Source organism: Gekko japonicus, unplaced genomic scaffold (assembly GCF_001447785.1).
Source record: "Gekko japonicus isolate JY-2015 unplaced genomic scaffold, Gekko_japonicus_V1.1 scaffold1963, whole genome shotgun sequence".
NCBI lineage: Eukaryota > Metazoa > Chordata > Lepidosauria > Squamata > Gekkonidae > Gekko > Gekko japonicus.
The window spans coordinates 10,769-26,027 of NW_015160276.1; the positions used below are offsets into that span (position 1 = coordinate 10,769).

The 15,259-nt window shown below is 44.1% G+C and overlaps 1 protein-coding gene across 1 annotated transcript in view; it reads right to left on the reverse strand.

Annotated features, from left to right (window-relative positions):
* Positions 1–2,421: 2,421 nt before the first annotated feature.
* Positions 2,422–15,259, reverse strand: part of ASAP1 (ArfGAP with SH3 domain, ankyrin repeat and PH domain 1) — a 270,879-nt gene continuing 258,041 nt past the window's right edge. The window contains exons 28-31 of the mRNA XM_015415263.1: positions 12,938–12,996; positions 11,867–12,369; positions 8,640–8,762; positions 2,422–5,178 (exon numbers count right to left, since the gene is read on the reverse strand). Coding sequence (XP_015270749.1) covers positions 5,104–5,178; positions 8,640–8,762; positions 11,867–12,369; positions 12,938–12,996 — 760 coding nt within the window. The 3' untranslated portion in view covers positions 2,422–5,103. The remainder of the gene's footprint in view (positions 5,179–8,639; positions 8,763–11,866; positions 12,370–12,937; positions 12,997–15,259) is intronic.

Genomic DNA, 15,259 nt, shown 5'->3' on the forward strand with positions numbered 1-15,259 from the left:
TGTCAGCCCCATCTGCCTTTTCCATGGGTTGAGTGCAAGACTGAAGGTTTCTTCATAAGAAGAAGAGGAGGAGGAGGAGATTGAATTTATACCCCGCCCTCCACTACCCGAAGGTGTCTCAAAGCGGCTTACTAACTCCTCCCCCTCCCCACAACAGACACCCTGTGAGGTAGGCGGGGCAGAGAGAGCTCTTGACAGAAACTGCTCTTTTTCAAGAACAGCTCTTATCAGAGCTACGGCTTGCCCAAGGTCATCCAGCCAGATGCAAGTGGAGGAGTGGGGAATCAAACCCGGTTCTCCCAGATTAGAGTCCGTGCACTTAACCACTACACCAAACTGGCTCTGATTGTGAAATGGGGCTCTTGCATCTAGCACCAGCTAAAACTGAGCTAAACAAGTTTAAACTCTTTGTTTAAACAGACCGCCACACAAAGAACTTTTTGTCACTAACATTCAGACCGCACATCCTTCTGTGAAGGCAAGAGCGAGGGGCCGTGGCTGAGTGGTAGAGCATCTCTTGGCATGCCGAAGGACCCAGGTTCAATCCTTGGCATCTCCAGTCAAAAGATCTGGCAGTAGCTGATGTGAAAGACCTCTGCCTGGAATGCCACTGTCAGTCTGAGTGGACACTGGACAATACTGACCCTGATGGACCAAGGGACTGAGTCGGTGTAAGGCAGCGTCATTACCATTTTACAGCTAATTAGAAACACACCAATTAAAGAGGATAGCACATGATAACCACAACAATCATGCTCAAAGCTCGGTCCTGTGAATTCGCCCAAACGACTATTTTCTTATTAGCTTCAAAGGCAATAGTTTGATTTTTGCACAGATCCACAGAGATTGCAAGATCTTATGCAATGCACAAGAGTTCTTGGTAAGGACCCAGAGTACAGAATTCAGTATTGTCACTATAGCTAACAGGAGACTGGATGGCCTCCATGCAGACAGCCACAGCCACAGAACTAGAACAGCCACAGGCACGGTAAGGATATAAGAAGAGCCCTGCTGGATCAGACTAATAGTCCATCTAGTCCAGCATCCCGTCTCACACAGTGGTCAACCAGTTCCTCTGGAGGGCCAACAACAGGGCATAGAAGCCGAAGGCTTCCCCTGATGTTGCCCCCTGGCTCTGGGATTCAGAGGATTAGTGCCTCTGAATGTGGAGGTTCCCCTCGGCCACCATGGCTAGTAGCCACTGATAGACTTATTCTCCATGGATCTATCTAATCCCCTTTTAAAGTTGTTTATTCCTGTGGCCGTCACTACATCCTCTGACGAAGAAGAAGAGGAGATTGGATTTATACCCCGCCCTTCACTACCCAAAGGAGTCTCAGAGCGGCTTACAAAGTCCTTTCACTTCCCCTCCCCACAACAGACACCGTGCGAGGTAGGTGGGGCTGAGAGAGCTCTGACAAAAACTGCTCTCTTTCAAGAACAGCTCTTATCAGAACTATGGCTTGTCCAAGGTCATCCAGCAGGTGCAAGTGGAGGAGTGGGGAATCAAACCTGGTTCTCCCAGATTAGAGTCTGCGCACTTAACCACTATAACCAAACTGACTATGGCAGCAAATTCCACATTTTAATCACTCTCTGTATAAAGCAGTGCTTCCTTTTGTCCATCCGTTCCCCCTTCGTCAGCTCTTTCCTAAGATGAAAAGTCCCAGACTTCAACCGTTCCTCACAAAGCAAGGTGCTCCAACCACCCTAATAATCTCGGTCACCTTCTTCTGTACTTTTTCCAGCTCTGGAATGTTCTTTTTGAGAAGGGTTAGAAGGGCCTTTAAAAGTTAAAGGAGGGAACTCCAGGCATGCAGATATGACTTTGTGAACGAACCAAAATAACCACAACCTAGAAACGTAGCCTGACGGGGGGGGCTCAATGTGCTCCAGAATGGATTTAACAGAGAACTGCTTAGAGTTAAAAGAGAGAGAGAGAGAAAAAAAGAGAGAGAGGGCTTCCTCCTGAAGCCACAAATCTTGGCCACGAATGATTCCTCACAGGCTCTCAGCCAGTAGTCAGCCATCAGTGAACGCTGTAGCTCCCAGCACAACCCGAGGGACCCAGAAACATCTGTTTGTTCAGATAACTGAGGACACCCTAGTGAGCATGATGGTCTCCGTTGTACACACAGAAATGGCAATTCTTGTTTTAAGCTCCGCATAGCCTTGTAAGCTACACTGGGTGCCAGTATCAGAAGAAAGGATGGGCACAAATGGCTCAAACGAAAAGGTGCCTAAATAGATCACTGGATCAACCTGCTACGCTTCCCTTTTCTGTAGCCTCGTCCTATATTATGGAGTTTCCTGGCCCACTAAATAAACACACACAATGTATGGTTTTAGGCCAACGAGACCTACTCTTTCCTCCCACAGAAGGCTCTAGCTGATAAAATGACATTCAGATGTGTTTGGGATCAACTGAATACATTTATTTAAAAGCAATTTTAAATATTAAAAAAAGTAGAAATTAACACATACAGTACTCAAACTGTCACATTAAACACATGTGAGGAGACGGGTGTACTGGTTGTAATGAGGACTGCGACATTCAAAGGAGTCTTCAGTTTCTAACTAAGTGGGACTACCAGATCTGCCTTCTATCCACGTTGAAGCATTGGGTCATAAAAAAATAAATAGCCATTGCTGTTCAACAGTAAAACGACGCACCTTTTGCAGAACATACTTCCCTCTTCCGGGGGACGGGGGGAAAAAAAAAACCCAAACAGCCTTCCCAAATACGCCATGTACAAAATTGCAGATAGTGGCTCTTCTGAGTTCAAACATGATCGCGTACTTAAAACTCAACCTATATATCATACATTATTTTTTTAAATTCTCCTATGGACTCTCAAATCACCCAGAATAGTCAGCTCTTGTTCTTTTATTATTATTATTATTATTTTTTTAGAAAAAATTCATATTATACTACTTCAAAAAGCATACAAAATAATAGACATTTGACTCTACATCATTTTACACATCTCAATCTTCTTTATGCGGTTTTGCCTTCGTTTTTTTTAACGGCGGATTTTGAAATCGTTGTAAAATACACTTGACGAAAAAGAAACGGTAGATCAGTTTTGTCCTTTTAATGCATCTGAAGCAACATGGAATGCGAAGTCATTTGAGTTCTGGCTTTTGTATAAACAGCAGGAGTCTGGAAAACACTGACACTGGTAACACTGCAGAGGCGACGCCAGTTGGCTCATTCTCTCGTTTGCCACGCTTAATCTCTTTCAACAAAATGTGTCGTGAGATGGAGGAAGCAATTGTGGGGTTTTTTGTTTGTTTGTTTAAAAAAACACCGATTTCCAATAATGTCTGATAAATATTTTTTTGCTATTCTTCATGCACGACTTCTTTAAATTGATTATTTATTTTTTGCATGTTAACCATTTAAATAAAAATAAATATTCACTGAGTACAGGTTTGTAAGATGTCAAAAGCGAAAAGCCTTGGAAAGATTAATCTGAACTTGTGCTTTAGTGACGGGAAACACTTTGACGCGGAATCACAGACAGAATCAGTTTCAAAGTATAAAAGGGGGGGGGAAGATGGACTGTTGCCAAAGTAATATTGCCTTCAAGCAATGTTATATTGCTAGGTGAACCCAGCAGGACACATGGGAGTCGCACAACAAGCCGCTCCTGTTGATCATAAACCAAAAGACAGCATTCAGCTTGGGTTATGATCAAACATCAGACTGAACAACAATAAATAAGTGATAGCCTACTGGAAACGAATACATCCTTAATATATTAAGAGTCTTGATTAGGATAAAGAAAGGGCAGAAGCTGCAAGTAATAAAATTTTATAACTATCAAGCCACCACAGGTCAAAACGAACCAACTTTGTGGTTCCATGATTGTTGGCGGATCCTCAGAGCTCAACCCTGAAACATAATTAGGATTTAGTAAACTGTAACTCCCCAATGACATATTGCTCTCTGGTTTCTCTAATTAACAGCTGCCAATTTGCAGGAAAGGTTATATTTCACTTTCATTTCCAAAACCATTTAACTGTTTCTGTTTCCCCAGACTATTAGACTAAGTGAACATCACAAATTAATATCCTCCAATGAGTAAAAGATTATTGGGGAAGGGGGGGGGGGAACCTTCTTAAATCCCTACAGCCAAATTATTGGGTAGGGAAGCCAATTAGTTAGAAACAAATGCATCAGCTCATCTTTCGATCAACCAAAGTATCCCAAAGTCGTATTGCTCAATGTTAAGGGCTAATATAACATTCCTGCATGAATGCAGATTGCAAGGAAAGATCTGAATTCATAAACAGACTATTTTTCTTGCATGTCCCTGGTTCAGTGAAAGGAAATCTCCAGCCAAAAGTCCCTGATGCTCTCCTTCATTAGATACAAGTTCTTTTGTTTTAATTAAACACTTACAGATGGTGTTAAGTGAGGTAAATATCATAAGGGAGATACTGCAACTATATAATACAAACATGAAAATGCTGTTCACACACACTCTGTAAATTACTACTGTTTCATCTGTAGCGTCAGTGAATATTTCTTTTGCTTGATGCATACATTGAACACTTTCAACAAATACTGAGGAAGTGGATTTCACAAGCTGTAGATTGGGTACATTGGTAGCTGTAAACTGGGCTGGAAATGAGCCAAAGCAGTTCATTCTGAAAACTGAATCTAAATTCTCCGCTATGGGTCTGTTTCTAAAAGAATACTGGTTTACTTGGAATGGCGATTTCTGTACAGCTAAACAGAACGGAATGAGACCGACCATATTTTAAAGAGCTGGTAGGTCCATCCATACGAACAGACAAAGAGATGTAAGTGCTTGATGCCGAGGATGGCTTTAGCAAGCCCGAGAAGGTGGGCCAGGTTCCAAGGCTACCGTAATACTGGCAAAGGCAGAGGAACACCGTCTATTTACAAGACGAGGGTAAGTCACCTCACAGGGCGGGCCACAAACGAGTTCTCGTTCTGTAACAGCCATTATATATATATACAGATATATCCACAATTGTGCACGGAATTACAGGGAGGCAGCAGCTGTTTGCTTCATGCTAAAAAGTCCGTCTTACAGGAAGGAGGTGCAACGCTCCAGTTTCCAATTCAACTTAATCAGACAAAATGTGGACAAAGGATACCGGGAAGACCCCTTTTCTCTCTGGCTGTCCTTCAATGTGGCCGATCTGCAACAAAGAAAATATGATGTTGTTTTGGAGGGGCCGGTGACACCGCAGTGTTCTGAAGCACGTATTCTTGCACTTGTTACCCACAAGACGCTTTCAGGTATTTGCACAATACACATCTTCTATGTATTAGCTAGGCTGACAACAGGAATCATTTAAGTACCCACCTTAGGTTCAGTCACGGACCTGACTTTATTAAAAGGTAGATAACCTCCAGGTCTGTTCTCTTGCCTTCAAAAAGCACAGAGGACTATTGTCAAGAGACAAGTATCTGCTCCACCCTGACCCCAGCTCAGGACAGCTCTGTGATTAAGCTAGTTTGAAACTACCCAGGGCTGCGGTCACACGGAGCATTAGCCACGCTACAGAGACGGAAGATAGGCGGATTTTCCGGGCGCGATCACACCGCAACATCTGGGAAGCGTAGAGCTCCCGTGGCTAACCCAAGTCTTCCCGCTGAAGATGCGCCGTACAAAACTAGCACCTCCGAGGTACTAGTTTCTGGAAACCGCGGGGCAAGGGCGGGCGTCTGATTGCATTTCCGGTGGTAGGTCGTGGCATTCGGTGCCCGCCCATGTCCCGTGGCGAAAAGGTGTTTTTTCCCCAAGTCTCCATGGGATGCGCACAAGCACCCAATGGCGCATGTGCACACTTTGGTTTAAAAAACCCCACAACCTCGTTCGCCACGGCAGCGGCGCCTAGCCATTGCTGCTGTGATCGCGCCGCTTCTTTGCTGTGCCACAGGATTGTCGTATGATTGGCACCTCCCCCTGAACCACGGGACGTCGGCGGGACGTATGATCCGGCGGCCGCACGGTAGTTCGCTCCGGGGCAAACAGCCACGCCCCCCCCCGCGATATCCGGCCCGTGTGACCGGGGCCTAGGATAGTTTTAAATAACAGAAGTTTCAGAAGCCTTCTGGCCCCCACTCCTCCCCGTTGGGGATCAATTAACTGTACAGATATCATCATCATCATCGGTTTCTAGACCGCCCTCCCCCAGAGAACAGGGCTCAGGGCGGTGTACATCAATAAAAACAACATTCATACAATAGATGGATGGTTAAAACAATGCTTCTTCCTTTCTGCTCTTCATCTTTGCCTTGCAGATATCTGTAGTCACAGCCACTGCAAATACACTGGTCAACTGGAATCCCCTTTTTTTTTAACTATCACCCAGCAGTCCATATCACCTATGGTCCTCGGCGCTCTGTATTCCTATTACAGTGTATGGAATGTAAGTGCATGTGCAGGCATAGTGGGAGGTCTTCTCTCTTTGCTTTTCTCTCTTTGAATGCCAGATGTTAAAGGCGTACAATGAACTGCTGCTGAGGCTTCCAGAGTTTCAAAAACACTTTGCCACGTGGTGTCATTAAGTCTGAATCCAGTGGCACTTCTGACCGCCGCCCAACAGCCTTCAAAGAAACAAGATGAAGGGCCGAGAGCAGAGGGGAAGGAGGGCGGGTGGTGTGAAGGTGGTGCTACTGTTTGTTCATTTTTAAAGGGGGGGGGAATTGTCTTCCTATCTCCTGAGCATCTCAGGACCCAAAGTGGATAATAACGTGATAAAACTACTGCAAAAGCAGACATCGACACACTTGTTTTTGTTTCGTTTCTACCACCAAGTCGTAGTTGACTCATGGTGACCCCCCCATAAGGTTTTCAAGGCAAGAGATGTTTCAGAGGTGGCCTCCAGGACATGAACCTGGTATTCCTTGGCGGTCTCCCATCCAAACACTAACCAGGGCTGACTCTGCTTACCTTCCAAGTTCTGATGAGATCAGGCCAGCCTGGCCTAAATAAACATTAAAAACCGGTTTCCGGCTACCCACCAAGCAGGCTATTCTCCCTTTACCTGGCTCTCCAAAAAGCTCTCTGGGGAAAACTCAATTCCGCTGTCCCGCTGGAAAGCCAGGCGGGTAGGACCCATCTCTGGGAGGCTGTTCCAGAGGAATAGGGCCGCCACTGAGAAAACCCGGGCACAGGTTATTGCCAAACACAGCTCAGACAAGGAGGAAGGAATTACTGACAGTAAACTTTGCTGGGAAAAACAAAACTGCCATGCTACAGGAACATGTAGGGATATGTGGGCCTTCAAATAAGCGGGCCCCAGGTCATGAAGGGCTTTGTCCTAAAAATATCGTCCAAAATTTCATTAAATGCATGACGCTGTTTGCATGGCCCTTTGGATTTTGTCCTAAATATCCATTTTTTTAATCATCACACCTTATGAGGGGGTTCCTAGTTGTGCTCACAGGACCTCGCTCCTTTCTTTCCACTCTCTTTTGATGCAGAAAGCTGTGGTGTGGTCGTGTCCTCAGTTCCTGCTCTGGTGCAATTTTGGGGCATTCTGCTGCATTCGGGTATCAGTGTGGTTCATACTCCTGTACTACTAGAATGAGGAAACTTATTCCTGACCCTATCCCGATTTTGCCTTACAGAGCAGCTGATTGGATACAGTCAGGGCTATTTTTGGGCAGGAACGCACAGGAACGGAATTCCGTCTGGCTCCTGAGTTGGCCACGCCCAGCAGGAACTCATTAGCATAACAGGCTACACCCAACAGCAGAAACTCATTAGGATTGGCTACATTAGGGGTGTGTGGCCTAAAATGCAAAGACGTTCCTGCTACAAAAAAAGCTCTGGGTTTTGACAACAAACAAGGTAAACAGAATAAGAAGCAAAAGGTGGATGTGGCTGGATGACCACACTTCTGGTAACATGGGGGTGCGGCCTAATATGCTAATGAGTGGTGCTGTCAGGGCTGAGGCCCAATAGGCTAATGAGTTTCTGCTATTGGGTGTGGCCTATTATGCTAATGAGTTCCTGCTGGGCTTTTTCTACAAAAAAAGTCCTGGATACAGTCATTCTCCCACTGAAGCTAATGATAGACGTCTGGTTGGTTCTACAACCCAAACCCCTATTTCGTTGTTTCTTGAATGCCCCATCTGGTTGACTGCAATGACTCACTCTGTGTAACCCTACTAGAATCCAAGTCAGAAAGGCAAACTATAAATAATGTAAATAAAATGCACACTGATTTTAACGGAGGTGAACTTTGAACAGCAGAACCTGACTAGCAGTTCTAAAGAGCAAGAGTCCAGTAGCACCTTAGAGACTAACAACCTTTGTGGCACGGTATGAGCTTCTGTGAGTCATCTGAAGAAGCGAGTAGTGACTCATGGAAGCTCACACCCTGCCACATATTTTGTTAGTCTTTAAGGTGCTACTGGACTCTTGCTCTTATCTACTGCTACAGACAGACAAACATGGCTACCCATCTTGATCTAGCAGTGCTCAAGCAAAACGTGACAAACAGTTAGCAATTGGGGAACATTCCAAGGCAGCACTGCTTCCCTGTGAAGTAACACAAATACATCACCTCAGCGACTGCTGGGTGATTCTTCTTTTACAGAAGATCCATCTTACTTTTTAAAAAGCAAAATGCAGAACGATACATACCCACCACTCTTGGTCCTCTTCACCAGTTACAATGATAATTTCTCCTTCAACAAATGTAAGCTCGTCATCATTGTCTGCTTGGCAATCATAGATTGTCTTCACTCTCCTAACTTTGTTCTTCCCCTTAAAAAAAAATATTTTAGTTCAGAAAGGTTTTTTTTTAAGGATGAGGAAATGTTTGTTATATATGTACGGTTTGATACTAGCAAACCACTGACAAATCAGCATGTTTGTGCCCTTGTTTAAGAATATCCTCCCCTTAAAAACCTTTTAAAACAATCCATTTCTTTTCCTAGGGAAACACTTCTTTTAGCCTTAGTTAACAAAATAAATATTCTAATTCTTTCTACAGCTTAGAACATTCAGATGTCTGAAAATAATTTTACATGTTTCCTAAAACACTTTAAAAACTGCCACTCTGAGAAGCAGCACAGGGATTTTGGGGGCAATGCCAAGTGCACAACCTGAGAGTTCATATAAGAACTTGGACAAAGTCTCTCTCTCTCTCTCACTCACACACACAGCTTCTCTCTATCCCCCCGCCCCAATTACTTAGCATCATCTTGTGCATGTAGCACATCAGATCCGCTAGTTAAGAGTATCTGTAACCTAACCCTGTGGCATGGGCTTCGAGTACCACATAAATGTTTTTTTTTCCCGCTGAACTGCAGTAGAAATTATTTACTTAGATTCAGAACTTGTATATTCTGCATAAGAAGAACATAACATAAGAGAAGCCAATGTTGGATCAGGCCAAAGGCCCATCCAGTCCAAGACTCTGCCACACAGTGGCCAAAAATACCAGGTGCCATCAGGAGGTCCACCAGTGGGGCCAGGACATTAGAAGCCCTCCCACTGTTGACCTCCCCCCCCCCAAGCATCAAGAAGACAGAACATCACTCGCCCCAGAGTCCCTATCTATACCTTGTGGAAAGAGAAAGAAAGAAAGAAAGAAAGAAAGAAAGAAAGAAAGAAAGAAAGAAAGAAAGAAAGAAAGAAAGAAAGAAAGAAAGAAAGAAAGAGAGAGAGAGAAAGAAAGAAAGAAAGAAAGAAAGAAAGAAAGAAAGAAAGAAAGAAAGAGATGGGGGGAGGGAGGGGGGAGAGAAGGAAAAAAGGCAGGCAGGCAGGCAGGCAGGCAGGCTGGGAATTCAGAGAACCAAATGCATATTTTAGTATAGTGGTATATTGATACAGCAGTATATTGATACAATGCTATTAAATCACTGGGAGGAAAAACCCTACCTGTACTGGGGAAACCTGCTGCGAGGAACCCGTTGCCACTGCACTGTATTACCAGCCACAGGGAAACTAAAGAAGCCTGCTGCCATATGGGAACGACTGTTCCTCAAAGCCACCATGGTGGTGCAGTGGTTAGACTGTGACTGGAAACGCATAAGTTCAAAAGGCTTGGGCCAGTCACTTTCTTTTAGCCTCACAGTGTTGCTGTGAGGATCTCTCCCCTCCCCCATTCCATGGAACTTAGGATAAAAATCTATGTTCCTCCCCCCACAGAGAGCTCATTGGCATCCCGGCCTGTAGTGTGGTGCCAGGGAAGAAGCCAAAATGTATTATGCCTGCACATCATGGAAAACCATGGTTAAGTAATCATGGCTAAAAATACCAGATTCAAACCATGGTTTCAACTCCTGGTTTCCTGAAGCCCAGATAACCAAAATTAGTGGAGGGTCTGCTTTTGGATGATCACACTAATCATAGTTCAATTAAACCAAGCCTAATGAACAACATGTATAATTAATATATATTTGAAAAACATTTATCTGAATAACGTTGCTCGAAATGTCCTACTAGCACCCCCAATATATGTTATTCATTAGGCTTCCAACTTTATGATTTGCGGCTGACTTTCAATGTCGTCGTTCAGTTCTTTCATAATTTTCTCATTCATGTTTTCTTTTGAGCTGTCGTTGGATTATTTCGGATTCTGATGTATGTATTTCTTCTATGTAACTGTATAAGCTTTCTAAATATAATGTTTATACATTTTTCATTGTAAGTGGGGAGTTGTTTCCCCCCGCCTTTTGTGCCGTTGCATTTTTTTAATAGGTTGGCTTGCATGAAACAAGCCATTAAGTATATGACTTACGGGAGTTTGGTTTTGGTATGCAGATCTGCTAGGCTCACGTGTTGCTAAGCCATCCAACTATCATTTGTTTGGTGCTTACAGATCACTGTTTCATTGAATTTTCGTTGCTGCTAGGCTGATTGTGCACCGACCTGGAAAGCCCAGGCTAAGCCCAAAAACATCAGATCCTGGAAACTAAGCAGGGTTGGCCCTGGCTGGTATTCGGATGGGAGACCTCCAAGGATTACCAGCTTCATGGTGCAGAGGAAAGCAATGGCAAACCACCTCTGAGAGCCAGTTTGGTGTTGTGGTTAAGTGCGCGGACTCTAATCTGGGAGAACCGGGTTTGATTCCCCACTCCTCCGCTTGCACCTGGCTGGATGACCTTGGGCAAGCCATAGTTCTGATAAGAGCTGTCCTTGAAAAAGAGCAGTTTCTGTTCAGGTTGTGGGGAGGGGAAGGGAAGGGAAAGGAATTTGTAAGCCGCTCTGAGACACCTTTGGGTAGTGAAGGGCGGGGTATAAATCCAATCTCTTCTTCTTTTCTTCTTGAATGTCTCTTGCCTTGAAAACCCTTATGGGGTTGCCATGGGTCAGCTGCGACTTGACGGCAAAAACAACCACAAAACAAAGGCTGACGGCATCTCTTTCAGCTTCCCTGAGCATCATTACTCCTAAGGCGGTTACTGCTTTAATCAGTTTGGTGAATTATGACATTTGTTGTTTTTGTCATCAAGTCACAGCTGATTTATGGTGCCCTCTTAGGGTTTTCCAGGCAAGAGATAGTCAGAGGTGGTTTGCCATTGCCTGCCTCTGTGTAGCTATCCTAGACTTCCTTGGAGGTCTCCCGTCCAAATACTAGCCAGGGCCGACCCTTTCAAGATCTGACAAGATCAGGCTAGCCTGGGCTATCCAGGTCATATAATGTGATTAATAATTTTAAAAGATAAAGAAATTAATATTTTGCTGTGCTGGATAACTTTTGGCTTTGTATTCTGTACTAATTGTGATGGGGTGTGTGTGTGCCGGGTAATTAAAATGTACATTTTCCAGAGATCCACCATATAGGATTGCGCAAGTCCTAGACAAACGTTGACAGCAGCAGCAAAGCCCTTCTGCAATACAAGAATAAAAATTCTACATACCGTGTTTATCTTTCTAGGGAGTGGCACTGGGGTCTCTGGCAATGCATGTGTTACATCATTGGAGTCTTCTGATGCTTGCTTTTGGATGGTCTCTCTAGACTGTACCTTTGGAGAAAGATCCACAGAATGAGATTTTTGATTTACCTCCAAGGGCTGAGGCTTTGGTGATACTTCTCCACCTTGAATCTTAGCCAAAGTATCTCCCAGCTGAGGTTTTGGAGGAAGGTCCTTCACTTGTGGCTTGGGGGGTAAATCTGCTAACTGTGGTTTTGGCGGCAGATCGCCTAGCTGAGGTTTCGGAGGCAGTTCTCCTGGTTTGGGGGGTAAGTCTCCAATCTGAGGTTTCTGGGGGAGCTCCACAGGCTGCGGCTTTGGGGGCAAGTCTCCTGGTTGGGGTCTCTGTGGTAGATCAATAGAAAGCGATGCTGACTTCTGGAAGATTTCCAAATGAGAGGACTTATCGATTGAAGGAAGATGAATGGTTTCTATTTTTCTTAGTGCCACTGAAACAGAAAGCAAATTTCAGTATCAGCATTAAAAAAACACAAAACCCTACTTCATACCTATTGCTCCCGCTCGTTCTGTTGCTGCTAGTTACCCACCACTGCGGGATTATCTCAGATACCCATCAATGCCCAAGTATCAGAAGCAGAAATGAAGACCCACGTACAACCAAGCAGTTTTGTGACAAAACAATATTACAATGGATGCATACATGTGGCACCCTCATCGTGTCTCCTGGCCTATGTGCCAATTCATGGAAACATAGGGTAGCCCTACAGTGATTACTTCCATGGCTATCTCATTCTTTCAGCTAGCTCAGGAAGCATGCATGCAACCTTCATATAAATATAAGGCAGCGCTACAGGGCTTGTTTTGTCTTCCTCTAAGGTTGCAATGTTAAACAAACCAACCAACCAACCAGCAAACAAACAGGCTTTACCCCACATCAGGCAAGTCCATTACAGCAAGTTATCACTTTCTTGCATGGATTTTTATTTACCTCTTCCCCTTCTTCCAGATAAAATTCTAAAGCATATACAACAGATACACATTTTGAACAGTGCTTACCTTTTTGAGGTAGTTTGGGAAGAACTCTTGGGCCCAGTGCAGTCTTAGCAGTACTGGTGCTGATGAACAGAGAGGTACAAGATTACAACTTAATCCTGATATTGAAATACCCAGATGTTTCATATATTTAGAGTACCAGTCAGGAAGTTCACCAGTGCAAACATTTCCCACAGGACAGATCAGATATCTCACAGTCAGGCTGAGAGTGAGCTTGATGTATTCAAACTTAAGAAAAAAGATTAATAAACCTTCCCACAGTATTACAGCTACCCATTAGACGTAGTTAACTATGTATGTTTAGAAAAGGAGTTAGTACAAGAACTCTAGAAGAGGTTGTCTTGAGCTGTCCATATAAGAGACCATAAGAACTCAGAATGGAAAACGTGGCACTGGAGCAATAGAAAAGAGCAAGAGTCTAAGTTGCACCTTAAAGATTAACAAAATCCGTGGCACGGGATGAGCTTCTGTGAGTCGCTGTTCACTTCTGCAGAACAGTAAGCAGAGACTCACGAAAGCTCATCCCCTGCCACAGATTTTGTTAGTCTTTAAGGTGCTACTGGACTCTTGCTCTTTTCTACTACGACAGACAGACTAACATGGCTACTCATCTTGATCTATCTCCACTGGAGCAAGTTAGTTCTTGCAGGGCTATTTTTGGGCAGGAACGCACAGGAACGGAGTTCCGGCTGGCTCCCAAGTTGGCCATGCCCAGCAGGAACTCATTAGCATAATAGGCCACACCCAACAGCAGAAACTCACTAGGATTGGCTACAATTAGGGGTGTGTGGCCTAACATGCAAAAAGCCCTGGGTTTTGAGAACAAACAAAATAAAGAGAATAAGAAGGAAAAGGTGGGTGTGGCAGGATGACCACGCTTCTGGTAACATGGGGGTGTGGCCTAATATGTGAATGAGCTGTGCTGTCAGGGTGTGGCCTGATATGCTAATGAGTTCCTGCTGTTGGGTATGGCCTATTATGCTAATGAGTTCCTGCTGGGCTTTTTCTACAAAAAAAGCCCTGGTTCTTTGGATTCCGAGGACTGCACACAAGCCTATCAGGCAGGATCAACAGCTACAAATACATACAGGCTTTATCAGGAACTTCAACACCTACCATGAGAGCTGGCATGGCAGTTAGAGGGTCAGACTAGGACCTGGCGTAACTGGGTTTGAATCCCCACTCTGCCGTGGAAGCTTGATAAATTATCTTAAGCCTTTCAAATTTTCCCAGCCTGAATTACCTGACAAGGTTGTTTTTATAAGGACAGGGTGGAGAATGATAAGCTGTTTTGGGTTCCCACTTGGGATAAATAAAGAGATAGCCCTGTGGAAAGATTTTTGCGAATTATAGACTCATACAGACAGATACACGCTAGGATTGTTACTTTCAGAATATGGCATCTGATCGAGCAAGAAACTAAATAGGCTTAAAACCACTTTATTGTCCTTTATGGGTCTGGAGAGAATCCTAGGCCATTTTATGAAAGTCAGCACAGCTGGCTTTGTAAGAATAAAAAATCACATACATGGTTTGCCAGTACGGATAATTACTCTGAGATAACTGCATCTCTAGATATGACTATAATACAAGAAACATTGAAGGACAATGTGTCATCATAATCTGCCAATATTTGCAGAACAGCTGAAATTTACAAGTAAAGATGGCTATGCAGTGAAAAAGCTGCTAGCTAAATTTGTGAATACACAGTTGGGGAACTTTCATCCAAGCTACAGCATTTTCTAACCCTTCCTTTCCCCACTGCACCTCCTGAATGGGTGCAAGCGGCTTCATTTGAGATTTTCAACACTGAAAGACAAGCTACTGGACAGTTTAAAGATCTTACCATCTTTTCTGCAAGCACAAAAGAGAGGAAGAGCCCTTTTTATTCCCCCCCAAAGGCTATTCTGGGGATTACAGGGCCAGTGTTGGCAAAAAGCCACACAGGACAGTGATGAAAGCAATCAGGTGTCTCTCCTCCCATTTAAACCAACATAAACCAACTGACAATACTGACAACACTAGCAACACCAACAATACCAACTGGAACATCAAGGCCCTATGTTAACACCTACTGCTGCTGAGCTGGACAACTGACCGGGGAGGGGCATGTTTCGGACCATTTTATTATGGCCACGGGGACGTATTGACACCAGCACTTTATTTTACTGTACTGTGATTCATTTACGTTTTTTGTATTTTATGGTGTTGTACTGTATTAAGCAGCACTTATGTTTTAATATATTTTTAATCTTTTACTGTAAGCCACCCTGAGCCTGCCTCGACTGGGAGGGCGGGATAAAAATCGAACAAATAAATAAATAA